Source organism: Microcaecilia unicolor, chromosome 7 (assembly GCF_901765095.1).
Source record: "Microcaecilia unicolor chromosome 7, aMicUni1.1, whole genome shotgun sequence".
NCBI classification, from domain to species: Eukaryota; Metazoa; Chordata; class Amphibia; order Gymnophiona; family Siphonopidae; genus Microcaecilia; species Microcaecilia unicolor.
This window is the reverse complement of record NC_044037.1, coordinates 31,755,916-31,776,992: the sequence shown is the minus strand read 5'-3', so window position 1 is coordinate 31,776,992 and position 21,077 is coordinate 31,755,916. Positions and strand designations below refer to the sequence as shown.

The 21,077-nt window shown below is 41.7% G+C and overlaps 1 protein-coding gene across 3 annotated transcripts in view; it reads right to left on the bottom strand.

Moving 5' to 3' along the window:
• Window positions 1-21,077, bottom strand: part of RNF128 (ring finger protein 128) — a 157,985-nt gene that overhangs the window by 44,157 nt on the left and 92,751 nt on the right. For all 3 annotated transcript variants that reach the window (XM_030209016.1, XM_030209017.1, XM_030209015.1), the window contains exons 3-4: window positions 18,722-18,793; window positions 3,336-3,418 (exon numbers count right to left, since the gene is read on the bottom strand). In XM_030209016.1, the coding sequence (XP_030064876.1) occupies window positions 3,336-3,418; window positions 18,722-18,793 (155 nt within the window). The remainder of the gene's footprint in view (window positions 1-3,335; window positions 3,419-18,721; window positions 18,794-21,077) is intronic.

The following is a 21,077-nucleotide window of genomic DNA, read 5'->3' as shown; positions in this document are numbered from 1 at the left end:
TGGGAAGCTAGGATCCACTGGGCTTCTCTCAAGTAGAGACGTGCCATGGGCAAGACATGCACTGCTGTGGCCCATCAATCTCAACACCTTCTGAGCTGTGACTTGCTTGCTGCTTTTGACATGCAAGGCAAGCGCCGATAAAGACTCTGCTCTCAACTGTGGAAGAAAAGCCCAAGCCTGCAATGCATCTAGCAGTGTTTCTATGTATTCCAATTGCTGTACTGGGAGAAGATGGGACTTTGGGGTAGTTTATGACAAACCCTAGTAACACCAACACGCAAATAGTTAGGCGCATTGCTGATGCACCCCTCCTGTGATGTGCTCTTGATAAGCCAATTGTCCAGACAGGGAAACACATACACTCCTAGCTTGCATAAATATACCACTATTACCACTAGACATTTGGTGAAGACCCTGGGAGTTGATGTGAGGCCAAATGGCAGTATGTGATACTGGTAATTGTGTTTTCCTATTTGAAATCCTATTTCACTAAACTGAATATCAACTTGTGCTACCTTGAATCAGTTACTGTAGTGGGCTATATTTTGCTTTACCCAAAGTTGATTTCCACACCTTGCAGCGGGCACAAAATTCAGCAGACTCATTTTTAATGTAGTGCAATGGAGGCATATCACACCTATCTTGATGTTTTCACACTGGTAAATCAGTGGAAGCAAGTTTTAAATTTACAGTTCTAATGCTTTTAAGATTTCAAAACTGAATTTGGCACTTTTGACGGTACCCTCTGTAAAGCAGCAGGTAGTGTGCTTTATGTGCTCACATTCATAAGACGTTTTAAATATTCCTTTATTGCAGGTGGCCAAAAGGTTGCGGACTAGGAATCAGGCCTTTTCTTTCTTTTTTTTTTTTTTAAATTCTCTTTATCCAACAGTAAGCAACAATACAGCGAACAACAAATCTATCAGGATAGAGACTAGTCCGGTCACGACTATCTAATCTTGCCAAGACAATAAATTAAGCTCATCCAGTCTGAGTAGCTTTTCTCCACGCAGTGTACATATCCTATATCTTATATAATTCTGCCATACTTCCAAGCCGTCAATTGAGACATCAGACAATAACAGTTCACCTTTTTGAAAACAGTCTCAAGTGGTGGCAAAGCACATTGTTTCCAAAGTTTAGCTAAAACAGTAGGAATCATGCTTTTTCTATGTATGGGTCCTAGGTTTGAAATCTTTTACCAGAATTGTTAGAGACAATGATTTTAAATTAACATTTAAAAACCTTGTTATTTGCTTAATTTAATGGAAACTTGATGAAATCATGGGTATACTACACTCTTTTTCTTTTTGTCTATGTTATGTTAAATTGTAAACTGCTCAGAATTTTACAATGGGCAGCATATAAATATGATATAACTAAAAAACTAAAGATAAGATTTAAAACAATTTTTTTAAAAACTGGATTTGAAAGGGACCATAGGGAGCATGAAGCATCAACTCAAAGTCTATCCAAGCATATAATGCAGCAAGACAGAAAGCAAGAGAGAGTTAAGAGTTGGCATTGGGGAGCAGGGCAGGAGGCATGTGCAGGGGACAGAGACCCAAAGTACTCACACTGCATTGGCAGGTATCCTAGGGGCTTCTGCCAAAAGCTCACAAGTCACAGCTTGGTCTTTCCATTATCCTTACTGACCGAACCCCTATGAGATCACCAAGTTAAAGCTCGTAGGCTGAAAGATGGGGGCTCTCCAAGGGATATCCCTTCTGTTCAATCAGGATAAAAATCCACAGACTGATACTAAGAGATCCCAAGGCCAAGGGACTCCAGGGTTACATGTCACAGCCTGTGCCCCTAGGAGTCAGACCCAATGAAGACCAAATCACCCTGCTGCATCAGAATATTTGCATCATCTGCTGAAGCAGAGAAATGCTGTCAAGTTTCAGGATTGCATCATTCCTTATACAAGTGATGATGTTACTGAAATGTCCGTGTATCCCATTCATTTGAATTGGTCTAGCAGAATTCAAGGAAAGAAGAAATTTCACCTTATAAAATAATGACCAGCATAAAACTGTGTGTGTTGTTTGACTGGCATGAACCTTCACTGTGAGCATGCATGTTGATTATTGGATACTATAAATTATGTGCTCTTGCAAAATATAGGTGCCTACTTTTCTTTATAAAATAGATGCATTTTTGCAGCCTTAATGTCTGGTTATAAAATTACCCACAATGCCATATACCACTTAGGAGTGGCCTAGTGGTTAGAGCACCGGTCTTGCAATCCAGAGGTGGCCGGTTCAAATCCCACTGCTGCTCCTTGTGATCTTGGGCAAGTCACTTAACCCTCCATTGCCTCAAGTACAGACTTAGATTGTAAGCCCTCCTGGGACAGAGAAATATCCAGAGTACCTGAATGTAACTCACCTTGAGCTACTACTGAAAAAGGTGTAAGCAAAATGGAAATAAATAAAAATATGGAATGTTGCTGCTATTTGAGATTCTACATGGAATGTTAATGTTGCTATTCCACTAGGCACATTCCATGTAGAAGCCTGCCCTTGCAGATCAGCAACGTGGCTGCGCAGGCTTCTGTTTCAGAAACAGAAGCCTGCACGGTCACGTTGCTGATCTGCAAGGGCAGGCTTCTACATGGAATGTTGCTAGTGGAGGAGTAGCCTAGTGGTTAGTGCAGTGGAACATGGAATGTTGCTACTATTTGAGATTCCACATGGAATGTTGCTATAGTGGAGGAGTGGCCTAGTGGTTAGAGCACCGGTCTTGCAATCCAGAGGTGGCCAGTTCAAATCCCACTGCTGCTCCTTGTGATCTTGGGCAAGTCACTTAACCCTCCATTGTCTCAGGTACAAACTTAGATTATGAGCCCTCCTGGGACAGAGAAATATCCAGTGTACCTGAATGTAACTCACCTTGAGCTACTACTGAAAAAGGTGTGAGCAAAATCTAAATAAATAATTAAATAAATCTACGCAAACCAATACAGCCCAATGTCATGATATTTTATTTATTTATTTGGATTTTGCTCACATCTTTTTCAGTAGTAGCTCAAGGTGAGTTACATTCAGGTACACTGGATATTTCTCTATCCCAGAAGGGCTCACCATCTAAGTTTGTACCTGAGGCAATGGAGGGTTAAGTGACTTGATAATATTGCAAAGAGGATAGGAGCATCCATGACAAGAACAATCCACATCTAGTGCAATGCTAGAAATAGCAAAGAATAATTTGACAAAAATATTCCTTGCTATTTCTACAAATCACTTCCCTGGGTGTGGGGGAGAGAAATTTTTACACATTCAGACACAATTATAACAAACAAAAGTGTGCTCATTTAATACAGTAATACATACTTGCAAGTTAGAATGCGCACCACATCACTGGGTTTGTAAACCTCAATGCACACTGCACAGCTGTCTCCATCCGGACCAAGCTCCTATAAAAGGGGGAAACGTGAAAGTCTTGGGTTAGTTTGGCCATGTGATTCCACTAATGAAAAGCAAATTTAAAGTGTGTTGAAACAATCACTGTTAAATCAAATTGGGAAAAAACCCAAGCCTCTCAGCGCTCTACAAGAGTATAAATATTCTGAGAGCCTTGGAAGTCAGGCACAACAAATAAGTTGCACAGTAGTTCAAAGCTTAACAAAACTGCTAATGAAGAAAAATCAAAGTAGTGAGGGGAGGCAACACCTATAAAATACTGTCTGAAAAACTCACTGGGATATTTTCAACTTCAATGAGGTCAACAAGTCTTTTCACTGCCTGAAAACTACAAAATGGAAATCCAATGCTGTATATCAGATCCACATAGAATTTATATGGAGACTTGAAAAATCATGTTTTATAGTCCCTGCTACAGCACATGTAAATTTAAATGACCTAAATTTAGGCAAATACAGGAAAAGGAAACAAAATCAAAATTGCTCAAGAATCATACTTTAGTCCTGGCTGCACAATCCTGCACAATTGGGTTATATTCCCTTCCTACCAGGGGATGAGGTAGAGAAACTGACTTGTCCCAGTGACATCACCAGTATAGAAGCTAGTGCTCTGTGGAAAACTTCAGTATGCCTCTGCTAAAGCAGCAGCAGGTCCCATCAAACCACTGAAGCCTTAAACTCGATGACAATTTTTTTTTCCCTGAACCACCATTAGAGAAGCAGATAACTCAATGTATCCCTTGAACACAAGTCTTCCAGAGAGGGTTACTGGATTGTGCAGCAGGACTAATGAAAAGGTTTTCACCTTCCTTAGTGTCCAATTGCACCATCCTGTACAAGCAGAAACTCATTGGGCAGGGGAAGACAAAATTCTGGTCAGGACTTCCTGCCTGTAATGCTTTACAAAAGAACGGAGTGATGACCCAAGTTGCTGCTCTATGTATATCTTCCATCAAAACCACCTAGATCTCCACCCAAGACACTGCCTGAGCATGAGTTGAGTGCGCTTGCAGGCAGGAAGGCACCTGCTTGTTCCTGCAAATATAGGTGGCCTTGATGGCTGCCTTTATCCAGTGTGCAATGGATACTTTAGAAGCCGCCTGATCCTTTCAGGTGCCATTGAAAAGAACAAACAAACAATCAGAGAGACTAAAGGTCTTTGTCTCATGCAAGTACCAGAACAGAACTCTGTGGACATCTAGCTTGTGGAGCCTCCTGGCCCAAAAGTCTGCACCCTGATCCAAAAAAGGAGAGAAAGCAGACCTCCTGACTCATGTAAAGAAGAAATAGTCTTTAGAAGGAATGAGAGAGCAGTGCAGATGGGCAGAGAAAGATACAAGTCCTGACAGGACAGGTTCTGACACTCCACTGACTGAAGTAATTGCTACCAGGAAGACCATTCTTGAGGTGAGATCCTTGAGCAAGGAAGCCCTTGGAGGCTCAAAAGAAGATCCCGAAAGCCCTTAAATAACAGATTCAAATCCGAAGAGGGAAGAGATGGTTGAATTGGAGGCTGCAGTTGAACAACTCCCTTCAGAAACCTTGCAATGTCCCCATGACAGCTGTAGTGAAACCCAACACCTTGCCCCTCTAACAGGAGAGAGCAGCCAGCTGAACTTTGAGGGAGCTCAGCACCAAACCCTAGTCAAACCAAGCTGCAGAAAGCTGAGCCACCTCTGAAAGCCAAGCTTTCCACAGGGTGAGGGAGCGCTATTGATACCACCCCTCAAAAACTTTTCAGACCACGACAAACAAGGAACTGGATGACTTGTGGACTTTGAGCAAGGCAGTGATAACAGTGAGAGAAAATCCCTGCCTCACTAGGTGCCTGCTCTCAAGGACCAAACTAAACCAGAAGGGATCTGGATCCTGCATTTCCAGATCTTGTCTCACTTGTGACTCCAGGGAATAGGAAGTGGGGACTCCATCACGAACTGAATGAGATCTCCATACCAGGGCCTCTGGGGCAAATCCAGAGGCACCAGAAAGGGATGACGTGCTACTCTCAAAAGGACCCGGTTAATCAAGGACCACTGCAGAAAGATGTACAAGAGATCCTCACTGGGAAACAAGGCATCTATTCCAAGTTTATTTTCATTTGATATACTGCCCATTGATATTACCACCTAGGCAGTTTACGCGCATGTCATAATTCTTAAAAGTGAGAAAAGGAACTACAATAATAATAGAAAGGTCTTAGATCAGTGAAGTTACAGTCACAACTCACAGCCAGAAATGAGAATTATAAAAACATAATTTTCTCAAGTACCACAGGATTTCACAAAAGAAATGCATTTTTAAACCCATTTTAAATCTAGGATAAGGATTCAGAATAAATATTCAGAGGGAGATTGTTCGATAAGGATGGAGCTACAACTAAATATGGAGGAGCATACAGAATCTTACATTTAGCAAAAGAACATCTCATATTGTAGTTTCTTCCTGCCTATTTATGTACCCCTAGTTTTATAAACCGCTCAGGTTTGCAAGTTAGGTTGAGCAGTATAATAAATTTTAATAAACTATAAACTATGATTGTTGAGATGATCATAGTGAGTGAGAACACATATATAGAATAAATAAGCAGAATAAGAACAGAAGTACTACCAAATTACAAATTTTATTGACTAGTGTTAGGATTTTGTAAGGAATTCTCACCGATACTGGTAACCAATGTTCTTGTATTAAAGGTGTAACATGGTCCCAATGCTTAGCTCCTGTAATCATCTTAAACAGCAGTAGTGAAGGACACTCCCAATGCCTAAGCACTAGCCTTAATACCCATTTAGTTGGACAGTTTCGCCAAGTGCTGCTCAGAATTTTGTGAGAGCTGCCTCTATAAAAAAAATATAGAGAAAAAAAATAGAAATGTGACACCAAATAACATTATGTGAGCAGGTTAGCAGTGGAATATCTGACAGAGCCGGAGATTATACTCCAGTCCTTCATGAGAGTTGGGACCCACACTTGAAGAACCCCTTTTGGGTAGAAACAGGATAGTTTAAAGAACATTAGCAAGATGATAGCCTGTTACTGATGTGGTGTTTTATTTATTTCAGATACAAAGTATATGCACGAGGTTTTCCTTGACAAAGCCGATTAGGCAAAATGGGACCCCGGACACATTAAAAGGAGTGACAAAACGGATAACTACTATATGCTTTAAAAAAACTGCATTAAAAAACAAAAATGAAAAGTAAAAATTAAAAGCACAAAATATGGAGGGTTTTTTTGCCAATGAAGAGTTAGAGCCCTTTGAGTCACAGAAATCAAAAACAGTGACTGGGGACAGACATACAGAGGCTTTTCTTCCATAATCAAAAACAATTAGATATCACCACAGCCTAGCAACTACGTACATATTTGTGAATTAATCTTTCCGACAGTGTGGTTGAGTCCTTTCCATTAGAAATGTTCTTTATATCACCTGGACTTAACACCAAACCAAAGAAAAAGAACTGATGGTATGCACCCCATGTACCTATAGGAATTTCTTCTCTATTTTTTCTATTAGATCTAAAAGATCTCTATAATATTAAAATAACCTGAACCCAAACATCTAAAGATTCAACTACATGAATATGTTCTAGAATATGTTTGGGAATCCTCAGAAGACACCACTAACGGCACATTCATAAATGGTTTATAGCCTAGTGGCATAGCGTCTCCTCATCGGACAATCCCTTAGGTAACTATTTTATAGTGCTGTTGCAAACACACATACTACAAAAAGTGCTCTAAGCTACATGTGCTCGCAGCTACAAGTGCTCTAAATCAAAAACTATATAAAGGACTTATCTTAAGTTCCTCTCCGTGTCTTATACTGTTGGAGTCCTTTATATAGTTTTTGATTTAGAGCACTTGTAGCTGCGAGCACATGTAGCTTAGAGCACTTTTTGTAGTATGTGTGTTTGCAACAGCACTATAAAATAGTTACCTAAGGGATTGTCCGATGAGGAGACGCTATGCCACTAGGCTATAAACCATTTATGAATGTGCCGTTAGTGGTGTCTTCTGAGGATTCCCAAACATATTCTAGAACATATTCATGTAGTTGAATCTTTAGATGTTTGGGTTCAGGTTATTTTAATATTATAGAGATCTTTTAGATCTAATAGAAAAAATAGAGAAGAAATTCCTATAGGTACATGGGGTGCATACCATCAGTTCTTTTTCTTTGGTTTGGTGTTAAGTCTAGTTGAATTTACCAAAGATTCTAATATTTAGGAGATTTTGAGTGGTTTCAGTTTTGGCTTTATATCACCTGAACATGTGCCCCTAAACTGGCAAACACCTAACCACAAACTGGGTTGCAGCTTGCTTCAGGACATGTATCCTTTCCCTAGAAATGATACCTACAGACTCAACAGAAAAAAACTGTTGCATGCCACATATGGTTATAGAGAAAGTAAATCTGAAAAGTCCATTAATAATTGGAAACAGTGGGGGAAAAATAAAATAAAAAATGCAAGCTATCAGACAAGTTTTGCTATACTGAGTATTGCTTGAGGAGGTTCATGATAGGCCACCCCACTAGGTATAAAATATAAAAATATTTATTTATTTTATGGAATGGAGGAGTAGCCTAGTGGTTAGTGCAGTGGACTTTGATCCTGGGGAACTGAGTTCAATTCCCACTGCAGCTCCTTGTGACTCTGGGCAAGTCACTTAACCCTCCATTGCCCCTGGTACAAAATAAGTACCTGAATATATGTAAACCGCTTTGAATGTAGTTGCAAAAACCTCAGAAAGGCGGTAGATCAAGTCCCATTTCCCTTTCCCCTATGATGGTTATGTCCTTTGTACTTCCAGATAAGGCTGGGGAATTCTAGCGAATTCTGTAGTAGCCAACAACCAAAGATGGTAGCCCAGGGCAATGGCTTTTTGATAAACCACTCGCAGCCCTTCATATAGAGACTAGGGAAGCATGCATTCCAAGTCTCACTTAGAACCAGATTAGCCCATTTAATCCTCGCCACCAGAAACTGCAGAGCACAAACAAGAGCTTGGCTGTTGTCCGTCTACCTGTTTTAAGGATTCAAGAGTGCACATAAAAGTTCCATCACAACTTAGGAACAGTTATAGATCAAAATGTCTACTGTTTTGAAAAGCAGATTCCTGGTTGAGGGTTTTGAAATACTATTTTGATCTTAGCCATGAAAACTATTGCTGCATAATTACTTTTTGGCAGATATCCATTTTTTTTTTGTACGTTTCCCCTTGGAATTGTTAACTTGGGAAAGCGACAGGACTCAGAACCCTAAGAGGTATTACCTGTTCTGAACTGAAATGGGACAATCTTGAGCAAGGACAAAGGAAGCAGCAGAAATCAATACCTGAGCCTGTAATTCACAAGGGAACCTGCTGCCGTCATCAAACAAATCTAACGGGAATAAGCAACAGCTCCTCCAGTAACCCAGAGCCTAGCAATCCCTCCAGAGCTAACAGCCGTTAACATACTGTGCGCACTTTCATGATACTGAAAATGCATGCAATCAGCTCTTGCATTACAGAAAGCTTATGAAGACCAGTATTAAAAACAAACCAAAAGGTTTCAGTGTTTTGATTCTAGAAGCCAAGGTATGCACAAACAATTTTCATTTAGGAAAATTAATTTTCTCCCTTTTAGCCAATGTTGCCCATGCAGTGTGTGCATCATGAAAATAGTAACCCTTTCACAAAAAGGGGAAGTGCTATTCTACTTTTCTTTTGATAGTGGTCTTACTTAGGTCATTAGAAAAGTCTAAGAAAATATCACAATGGTGGTGATAATACTTAAACACAGAAAACCCAGATTTTTGCCTGAAATGGGCTAGTTAGTGGATTGGAGCTAAAATAAGACTGAGGTGGATTTATATACAATAGATAACCACTACATGCAAAACCATCTCATGCACATTCACTGTGGTAATCCTGATAACCCAACTGGCGTGGGAGAGGTGTTGAAAAGCACCAATTTACTGAAGATATCCAACATGTCATAATCTACCTACCATTATTGATCTATTCTGGTGAGAGCAGCAGGGAGGATTTAAACATGCAGGTCCTAAATTCACTATTTCATTGCACACACACAGATAGCAAATGAGTTTCTGCTAGTCTTGATCCAATGATACTGTTCCACCGGCAAGACTCAACATTGTTATTTTAGGAGAAGAGGGGGCAGGAAAAGATGGAGGCTGGGAATTTTGATGACAACTGAAGGGATGTTAAGGTCTGACCCTGAATTGAGGACCTACATGGCCAGAAGATCTACAGATTTTAGAAAGTTTTAACATGTAGAAATGTGTATGGAGAACACGGAAAAAAACAAACAAAAAAAAAATGCTAGCATTTTTCTTTCCACATCTTCTGCAGTTCACTGGATACAAATGCTCTGGCTTTCAACAGTTCCTTGACAACCAAAGCCAGTTGTGATTTTCAGGATAGCTACAATCTACATGTACTCACATCCTACTCAAATAGGTCTTATACATTCATTACCAATATCTTGAAATTCAGCAGGCCAATATGGTAAAATGGGGGAGCAAGACATTTTTTAGATATGTTAGTGACAGGAGAAGTGCAAAAGTGGCATTGAGACTCAAAGGTGAAGGGGAGGAATATGTAGAAGCTGACAGAGATAAGGCGGAATTGCTTAACAAATATTTCTGTTCTGTGTTCACAGCTGAAGGGCTGGGAGCAGGACCGCAGAAGACAAAAAAAAAAAAAAAACAGGAAACGAGGGATGAAGTCCTTGAACAACTTTCAAAGGATTGTGTTCGTGAGTTGCCGGCTAAAGGTGGACAAAGCGATGCAGCAGGATGGCACACATCCGAGGGTACTGAAGGAACTTAGGGAAGTTCTAGCAGCTCCATTGGCTGACCTTTTCAATGATTCTCTAGTCGGCAGTGGTCCTGGAGGACTGAAGAGAAGATGTGGTCCCACTCCACAAAAGCAGAAGCAAGGAAGAAGTTGGGAACTACAAGCCAGCAAGTCTGATTTCTGTGAATTAATGGAAACACTTTTAAAACAGAGAATAGTATGGAATCCAATGGATTACAGGACTTGAGGTAACATGGTTTCACTAGAGGCAGGTCTTATCAGACAAACCTGATTTGTTTCTTTGACTGGGTGACCAGAGTTTTGGATTGGAGGGAGAGCACCAGATGTGGTGTATTTAGATTTTAGCAAAGCCTTTGATCCAGTTCCACACAGACAATCCAACCAACATGCACAGAACATAAGAAGGTGGCTTACATTAAGTCTTCAGAGTATCCCACATTGTTTTATAACAAGATATAGTTTTTAAACTAGTTGAGTAGTTGTTTAGCCTAAAATCATAAATGTAAGGAACATATTAAAAGCCATGTTGTCAGACCAAGGGCCAACGAGCCCAGTGGCCATTTCATATCACAAATATCTAGCAGAGCCGAAAAAGCAGATCTGTTTCTCATAGCTTATTTCCAGGGATGAGCAATTGCTCTTCCAAGTCCATCTATAGCTAATAATTTTTATGGATTTTTTTTCCTCTAGGAACTTATTTGAACCTCTTAAATCCCACTACATTAGTCAGCTTGATCACATACTATTACAAAACATTCCACAGCTTAATTGGGCACTGCATGAACAATTTTTCTATGATCTGTTTTCTGTCTGCTGGTCAGTTTTATGGAGTGTCTTCTCTTGCTTATGTTAGAGTACAGTTGTTAAAACTTTCAGTTTAACGATTCCATCCTACTTATGATTTTATAAACTTCTATGAATCTCCTATTAGTCCTCTTTTAAGCACACTAACTTTTTATGAAGTTATTCTATGGTTATTTGGGAATATGTGTCTCTCAGGGGACATACAATTTATTACCCTTCCATCATAAAGGATTCCTATGGTAACAGTTTAATATTTTAACAAATCCGTTTTATCATTGTTGGCTATGGTGGGTGGAATTTAACTGATTGACAAAAAAATGGGACACAATGTCAGATAAGGACATGTGGAGGGGCATAATCGAACAGGGCGCCCAAGTTTTCCTGAGGACGTCCCAGCAGGATGTCCCCGCGAATGGGCAGGGAAACGCGTATTATCAAAAAAAGATGGGTGTCCATCTTTCGTTTCGATAATACGGTCAGGGACACCCAAATCTCAACATTTAGGTCGACCTTAGAGATTGTCATCCTTGGTCATCCCCGGTTTTCAGCGATAATGGAAGCTGAGTATGCCCATCTCAGAAACGACCAAATCCAAGCCATTTGGTCGTGGGAGGAGCCAGCATTCGTTGTGCACTGGTCCCCCTGACATGCCAGGGCACCCTAGGGGGCACTGCAGTGGACTTCAGAAATTGCTCCCAGGTGCATAGCTCCCTTACCTTGGGTGCTGAACCCCGCCAAAAAGCCCACTATACACAACTATACACCACTACCATTGCCCTAAGGGATGAAAGGGAGCACCTACATGTGGGTACAGTGGGTTTCTGGTAGGTTTTGAAGGGCTCACATTTACCACCACAAGTGTAACAGGTAGGGGGGGGGATGGGCTTGGGTCCACCTGCCTGAAGTGCACTGCACACACTAAAACTGTTTCAAGGACCTACATACTGCTGTCAGGGAGCTGGGTATGACATTTGAGGCTGGCAAAAAATATTTTTAAAGTTTTTTTTTAGGGTGGGAGGGGGTTAGTGACCACTGGGGGAGGAAAGGGAAGTCATCCCCGATTCCCTCCGGTGGTCATCTGGTCAGTTTGGGCACCTTTTTGAGGCTTGGTCGTAAGAAAAAAATGGACCAACTAAAGTCGGCCAAGTGTTCGTCAGGGACGCCCTTCTTTTTTCCATTATTGGCCGAGGACGCCCATGTGTTAAGCACGCCCCAGTCCCGCCTTCGCTATGCTTCCGACATGCCCCCGTGAACCCTGGTCGTCCGTGCGATGGAAAGCAGTTGAGGATGCCCAAAATCGGCTTTCGATTATGCCGATTTGGGCGACCCTCGGAGAAGGAAACCCATCTCCCGATTTGTGTCGAAAGATGGGCGTCCTTCTCTTTCGAAAATAAGCCTGATTGTGTCTCACTCGTTTTATGACCACTCTAAAGGTAAATAAAGTAGTTGAGGCGAAAGCCAGTAACTTGTGTCCACAATTTATCTACTAAAAATAAAGCATCATGAATTGTTCAAAATGGCTTTTTCATTCCTTTCATACTGCCACTCTTAAAAAACAAAACACTCTCAGCTGAAACAAGTCTTGCCAAAAATAGCTCTTAAATTACATTCACAGCTCAATCATGTGCAAGTCACTATTCCATATGCAAGCAGAAATTCAGGTTTCTTTAGTCACAGCACTACACCAACTGATAGGGCATGAGACTACTGCAAACTGCTCTATTTACCTGACCACTACAAAGGTTTTCCAGGACATATAAAAATAGCTTTGAATGCTAAGTAAACAAAGACAGAAAAGCCTCCTACTTCACATTATATACATATAGTATTTAATAAAAGCACCAGCCTCACAAAAAGATAAAGAGCTGCCATGAATAGGACCATTCTACTCTTAACTCAGTTAACATGGCATTTTCGGCTATTGAATAACTTTTACAAATATATTCCAGACCATCAACACATACAATATAAGAATGTTTTAATCCTATATAATAATTTGCACCTCCATCTGGATGCCTGGGTTCGTAACACAGTTCCCATTGGTCCGCCCTGGGGATGATGTCACAGGGTGGACCAATGGGAAGTGAGAGGAAAGGGAACCCAGCAGCAGCCACCGGAGGTGAGTAAACAATCCCCCCCCCCCCCCGAGTTCCATGACCCCCTACCTCCCTCCCTCCTTCCACTCCCGTCCGTCCGAGTTCCACGGGCCCACTCCCGTCTGACAGCCCCACTCGCATCCAAGTTCCACACCCCCCTGCCTCGCTCTCTGTGGCCTCCAAGTGCAAGCAGGACGTGTGCAGGTGCCCCAGCCCTTCGTAAGTGCCAGCTGTTTAAAACGTTTACCTCCTGCTCCGCCGTCAACAATGAAGTGCAGCATGCACGGACGCCGCTTCAGACTGCCTTTGCTTTCGCTTCTGTTTCAGCTGTTCCTATGGTCCCTGCCCTTCCGCAAACTAGAAATGAGGGTGGGACCATTTTATATTCAACTAGTAAGAGGGGCCCATTTCCAATGAGGGTGGGACCATTTTATATTCCCGCCCTTCCGCAAACAGGAAATGAGGGTGGGACCATAGGAACAGCTGAAACAGAAGCGAAAGCAAAGGCAGTCTGAAGCAGCGTCCGTGCGTGCTGCACTTCATTGTTGACGGCGGAGCAGGAGGTAAAACGTTTTAAACAGCTGGCACTTATGAAGGGCTGGGGCACCCGCACACGTCCTGCTTGCACTTGGAGGCCACAGAGAGAGAGGGAGGGAGCCGCAGGGTTGTGCAACTCGGATAGTGGGTGCATGGAACTTGGACAGCACAGGACGAGAGAGGGGGAGGGAGGGGATCCTGGAACTTGAAGGGGAGGGGTGCCGGGAACTCGGAGGAGAGGGAGGGAGGCAGGTAGGGGGCATGGAACTCGGAGGGAGGGAGGAGGCCCTGGAACCTTGCTAGCGCCCGTTTCCTTTCTGTTGGAAATTGGCCTCTTTTACTAGTTGAATATAAAACGTGTGCATAATATCATTATAAACTCACTCATACCATTCGTTCATTCCACACAAGCCACTCAAACCACAATCCAATAACTATTGATGTTAAACAAAAAGAAAAAGATCTCAAACGAGATTCTTGCTCGAGGCTGACGGCTTTCGTGGGCAAGGTCCCTCTGAAACTTTGGCCCCCTTTTACTAAGGCGCACTCACGTTTTTAGCACGCACTAAATGTTAAAGACGCCAATGCATTCCTATGGGCGTCTAACATTTAGCGCGCCTACAATTTTAGCACGCAGCAAAGACCTCAGTGCGCTTTAGTAAAACGGAGCCTCTATTTGTTCCTCCTGAAGAATGGCGAAAATCTGTCCCGCATAGGGGAACAATTTAACATTACATTTGATAGTGTGTTCACTGGAGTTCATATACCACGTGACCAGATAACCACAGCAGCTTTAAGATCTTCTGCTGGTTTGCAATCATGGAGAAATAACAGAGTCCAATTGATTTATACAGTGTTTAAATGAAATATCCAATGTTCTGGATGAAGGAATTATGTCTGAATGACTAACAGACTAGATGTCTTCCACCGTTGGAGATTTATAGCTCAAAGTTTTGGGCAGTTAATATTGGACTTTTTTTGTTTTTAACATCAATAGTACTGGATTATCTGGTTTGAGTGGCTTGTGTGGAATGAATGAAACGGTATAAGTGAGTTTATAATATTATTAGCCGTTAAGCACGTTAAACCGGGCGAGTTTTTTAAATTTCACCTCCATGCGCAGCAACTCTGCTCTGTCCCCTGCCCTCCCCCCATGTCCAGCAACCCTCCTCTGTCCTCTTCCCTCACCCCTTGTCAAGCCACCGTCCTCTGTTCCCTGCCCTCCCCTCCATCGATTCATGGGAAAAAGTACTGAAAAGAGACAGAGTGTGAGCAGCTAGTGTGTGTGTGCGTTTGAGTGAGTGAGAGAGTGTGTGTGAGTGAGTGAGAGTGCTTGTGAGCTGTTAGTACTCCCTGTCTCAGTGGAGGTTCAGTGTCACCTTGTAGGCAGTTGTTGGAGCTGTGTGTCAGTGGAGGTTCCGTGTCTCCTTGTAGGCAGTTGTTGGAGCTGTGTGTCAGTGGAGGTTCCGTGTCTCCTTGTAGGCAGTTGTTGGAGCTGTGTGGCAGTGGAGGTTCCGTGTCTCCTTGTAGGCAGTTGTTGGAGCTGTGTGTCAGTGGAGGTTCCGTGTCTCCTTGTAGGCAGTTGTTGGAGCTGTGTGTCAGTGGAGGTTCAGTGTCTCCTTTTAGGCAGTTAGAGCAGTTTGAAAGGCAAGCTCGTTTTGTGCCGGTCTCCCTCCCCCCCCCCCCCCTACATGTTGTTGTTCCGCCCCTTCTGCTGACTCGTGCTGTTCAGTGAGCCCAAGGGGCGGGACAGCTATGCCTTTGCTTCACACTGCAAAGCAGGACTTGTGTGTGTGTGCTGTGAGTGAATGCACCTATTTACCTTTTTCTGTTGGCCCCAGAACGTTTTTTGATCCCTGCTTGGTTTCTGCTGCGGGTTTTTTTGTTGCCTCGGCCACTTCGTCGTTCCTGCTGTGCCCTTGTACATGGTGGTTTTCTTCTCCATCCTCCCTCCCCCACCGATGTCCACGCCCCCTCCTTCGCTCCCTATTGGTTGCATTACATCCTCCTCTGTTTTCCACGCCCCCTCCCCTCCCTATTGGCTGCATTACGTCCTCCTCCGATTTCCACGCCCCTCCCCTCCCTATTGGCTGCATTACATTCGGTACAGGAGCTGCTGGTGGAGGCGGGGTTTGGAGTGTTGTTCCTTGAACATTTGGTCTCTACTGCGCATTTGCGGGTGAGTACGGTCACTCACAATTTATATGTTTGATGCAAATGTTTTATATTCAAACAAAACATTTTCATATTGTATGTGTTGGTGGTCTGGAGTATATTTGTTTGTAAGAGTTAAATTTAATTTACTCCAGTTTATTTGTGATTATCCTCTGTATTTGAATATATATATTGAATAAGTCTCCAAAAAAAATCTGCCTCCATTTCTTATCGCTTTGGACGTCTTGTTGGCATTTTGGCTGCACCTGGACTATAGCTTGATCCTCTAATAGTTTTTGAAGTCTGTTTATGGCACCATTATTGCCCTTCAACTGTCATCAGATCAAATTCAAGCGTATCAAAACTTTTAAATTGGAGGTAACTACAACAATCAAACTGATACTCTGCAAGGAAGGAAATATTCCTATTTTTATTCTTTCTATCCCTGGTAGGAAGCAAGGGGTGTAATCACAAGTTTTAAATAGCACTGCTCTTCTGAATCACCCTTGTGACTGAATTTGCCTCATTCTCCGTGATCATCATGCTGAAATTAGGCAACCTGATATTCAGAACTCTTTCATAACTGTACTTCTTACAAAATCAGGTTTTAAGGAAGTGCAGAAAATAGAGTCTATATCCATACCAGGTTTGTTCCAGTGGTTCCTAACCTAGTCATGCAGTAATAGCTTAAAGATCCCGTTTTCAGAACACCCACAATAAATATGCATGGTATGTAAATACACTGCGCCTCCAATATATAAAAATCTCATGCACAGTCGATATCCTGAAAGCACAGAGGTTAGGTGCAGTCCCAGAACTGGTTTGGGAAATACTGATTCTGCCCCATTTCAACACATCACATGCAAGGAAAGGAGCTCCAGACATCTTTCAACTGCGACACCTAGTGGTTAAACTTAGGGTCCACAAGGGCAAGATTCTGGAAGGGGCCCTGATATGTGACTCAAAGCAAAAGATTGCCACTGCAATGGCAGGAAGAGGTAATTGGAAATGAAAATTAATAGGATGAAAACCACCAAGGGCTTCTGATCATCTGCCTGTTAGCTCTATTTGCTTAATTTCTAGACCAAAAAAAAGGTGAAACTGGGAGACGGGAAGACGGCAGAACTAGAGAACATGAATTGAGGTTGAAAGGGGGCAGACTCAGGACCAATGTCAGGAAGTATTTTTTCACGGAGAGGGTGGTGGATATGTGGAATGCCCTCCCGCGGGAGGTGGTGGAGATAATGGTAATGGAATTCAAACATGCGTGGGATAAACGCAAAGGAATCCTGTTTAGAAGGAATGGTTCCGTAGAATCTTAGCGGAGATTGGGTAGCGACACTGGTAATTGGAAACAGCTGGGCAGACTTCTACAGCCTATGCCCTGATCGTGACTGAATAGATAGGGATGGGCTTGAGTGTAAATTTTAAGGGGCTTCGATGTTAGCTTCAGAACTTAGTACAAGAACAGTACTGGGCAGACGTCTACGGTCTGTGCCCTGAGAACGGCAAGGACAAATCAAACTCGGGTATACATATAAAGTATCACATACCATGTAAAATGAGTTTATCTTGTTGGGCAGACTGGATGGACTGTACAGGTCTTTATCTGTCGTCATTTACTATGTTACTATGGGAGCTGGGGTGGGCCTGGAGAATGGGGTAACAGGAGACGAGGAGAAGGACCCTTTTCTTGCTCTGCTCCAGGCTTGGCTCACCCCCTCCCCTCTTCTTTGTTTCCGAAGCAACGGAGAATTAAGTGACTTGTCCAAAGTCACAAAGAGTGCCTATGGGCCCTAAGCCACCCTAGTTCTTAGCCCACTGCTCTAACCACTCAGCTACTCCTAATTGTATTTATTTTTGGAGGACTAAATGTATTCCTTTTCTATATTTACATATGGATACCTTGCTATCAATATGGTTTCCCAAAACAATCTCAGTTTAGGAATATGCCAGTCAAGTGGATTGGAGTGGAACATTAGCAGATAACCAGGTCAACTGAGCACATAAATGTGTGCCTGGCCACTGACCTAGTCCTGTTTCTACTGTGGCAGGTCTAGGCAAGATGTGTCTGCTGCAGTCACACCCCAGCACAGAAAGAGCTGCTGCTATACTACCAGGGAGACAAAGATACAGTGGAAAAAAAAAAAAAACACAAACCAAAAATAAAAGGAAACCAGAAGGAAAAAAAAAAAAAAAAAAGACTCAAAATAAAATAGCAAGGAAAAAAAACTCCCTAAGATCTGAAATAGATGAAACAAACAAAAAGTCTGCCAGCGTGATACAATCACTGCCCTAGTTCCTAAAATATCACAGCTGATGTCACGGTTTTCTAAATATTTTCCACTTTTACACATGACAGGGACAAAGGAGTAGCCTAATGGTTAGAGCAGCGGGTTGGGAACCAAAGGCCCAGCTTCAAGACTCTCAGGGGCTCCTTGAGTAATCCTCCATTGCTGTGGAATGCCTAGGAACAACACTGGCAACCCACCCCACTCAAAGCCTGTTATGGCAACTGTCACTCTTGTGGCAGACCCCATAAGTTGTCTGCAGCTTGGTACTTATGCATATTGTTAGTACCCCTGCACATGTGAAAGCTTCATGGTGAAAATGCTTCTTGGCTCACACTTAATATACAGGACTCCACACCTTTGTATTGTTCAGCTACTATTCAAATTCTATTAACTGCTTAGCCTGCTCTGAAAACTATTTATAAATTGGGACTTGTTTTTAGTATTATCCCAAGAAAAATGTCATGAAAATCGTTGTGTGTGCTTTTGCATTTACTTCCATTCAGTGTTGTCAGCAACCTATGCTACACATTGTAAATCTACTGCTGGTAAATCTGCATGAAATCAAATATTTTTATGATGTAGCATACCATGTCTCCTTGCTTTAAAGTGCGAAGCTGAAGTTGTCCAATTGCCTTCTTTGCATCCGCTTTTAACTTGTTCTGAAACACAAATATATGCGCAAATTAAAAGGGTAAATAATGTTTATATTTAAAATCCTGATCACCAATCTTGGCCAAGGCCAAAATCAAGGTGATGTACATAGTTAAAATATAATGAAAACTACTACACAGTTTCAACACTTAAATGAACTCTAGTAAACCTTAGACACTAAATTAAGATGCAATATGGTACATAAAGGATTAAAATATAGGAAAACAAATTAAGCCCAAGAGCTATATTCCCTTTCTATATTTACATATGGATACCTTGCTATCAATATGGTTTCCTGAGCCCCTACGTCTTGCCCCATCCTTGGCCACCTTTAAATCTAGACTGAAAGCCCACCTCTTTAACATTGCTTTTGACTCGTAACCACTTGTAACCACTCGCCTCCACCTACCCTCCTCTCTTCCCTCCCGTTCACATTAATTGATTTGATTTGCTTACTTTATTTATTTTTTGTCTATTAGATTGTAAGCTCTTTGAGCAGGGACTGTCTTTCATCTATGTTTGTGCAGCGCTGCGTATGCCTTGTAGCGCTATAGAAATGCTAAATAGTAGTAGTAGTAGTAGTATATTGAGGGTCACGTCCTAGTGGTGCGAGGAAGGGAAAGAGGTGCCCTTGACCTGGATTGGCCACTGTCGGTGACAGGATGCTGGGCTAGATGGACCTTTGGTCTTTCCCAGTATGGCACTACTTATGTACTTATGTACTTATGTACAATAAAAGTCTGGAGGAGTCTTATTTACTCTTTCCAAAAATATTAGGACTAGGGGGAGTGCAATGAAGCTACACAGTAGTAAATTTAAAACGAATCGGAGAAAAATATTTCCTCACTCAACGTGTAATTAAACTCTACGATTTGTTGCAAAAAAAGGTAGATGGTATTTATGTACAGGGAAGGAGGGCTGTAATATTGGTTTAATTATGACAAACTTTCAGAATTTGTAGATTTTATGTGCAGAATTTTTATTCTTTTTTTGCACAGTTTTAAATTTAGCCCTGTAAGGTACTGGTAGCCAGTGTATTTTTTGCAGGAAGGGTGTGATGTGGTCACACCACTGCAGTCTTCTAGTCTTGAAGAGGTGCTGAGAGAGGATATGCTGAGGGGAGGAAAATCTCACTGGCTTACCTGCTGGAAATTACATTCCAACTTGGAAAAAGGTAAACTTGGCATTGAACAGAATTTAATTGTCTGGGTTTTTTTTTTTTTTTTTTTAATTATTCTACTTATTTAGCAAAGTCAGTTTAGACAATAGTGTAACCTTTTAAGTGTCTGTTAGGGTTTTATACAAACAGTGTTTTAGGGTCTAGTTTAGTATTTTAGGTTGCATTTTAGAGCTTGGCATAACATCAGTTTAGAGCAGATACCAGTAGTACAAGTATATACAGTAGTTTAAGTAATTTTCTGGGGAGGTTAGAGTGTACTATTTTAACAAAATCAGATCCTGCAATGTTTTGTGAGAAATATCAACCACCCCTAACTCCTCTGCATCCCTCCAGGCCCTTAAGACTTTCAGTGTTTTGATTAGAGTGTAGAACACTGAAAAAGAAGTGAAAGGAGGAATTCAAGAGATACCCTATGATTTTTCCCTGCTAATGACTAATGGACTTGTGCTACACACTAAGAAATGCATCATGAACTGCTTTGGGCCAAAGTAAATATTTAACCTACTTTGTGCAATCATACTTCATACATTGGCCTTTGGCAAGTTCTTTTATATTTTCAACTAACTAGGACTTTTGATATCTCGACAATTAAACTGCTCCTCACTTGAGTGATATGGTTAGATAACTATATTGAAGAAAATAAAATCAAAGCTGCGGAAGTTACCAAGCCATCGGTATAATGAACTTTTCCAGTCATTAAAAAAAAGAGTAATAGTTTAAAAACCATACCCTTTGGCTGTATCAGTGTTTGATGTTATGGTTCTGGATTTGTTTTTTTTCTGTTTGAATTGTCTATAATAGAACAAATCTCAAATGAGGCTCATGGGGGCATGTACATTGGGTCTCAGGATGGGAAAGTTGTATAAGATGGGGGAGAATTCTTGGTTATGGTTTATGATGTCCAGTGATAACTGGTGGCATATGTAACTATATACAACTTCTCCGAGTATTTTAAAAAATGCAACTTTTGAATGGTTAAAGCTATACTACACTTCTTTCTTGTCTATTTTTGGGGGAAGGGGGAGATCCTGGATGCCATGGTCTAAAATTTGGCTCCTGACAGCTGCTGCTCAATGCTGTAGCCTTAGACAGTCCCTTACAATTAAGGGAAG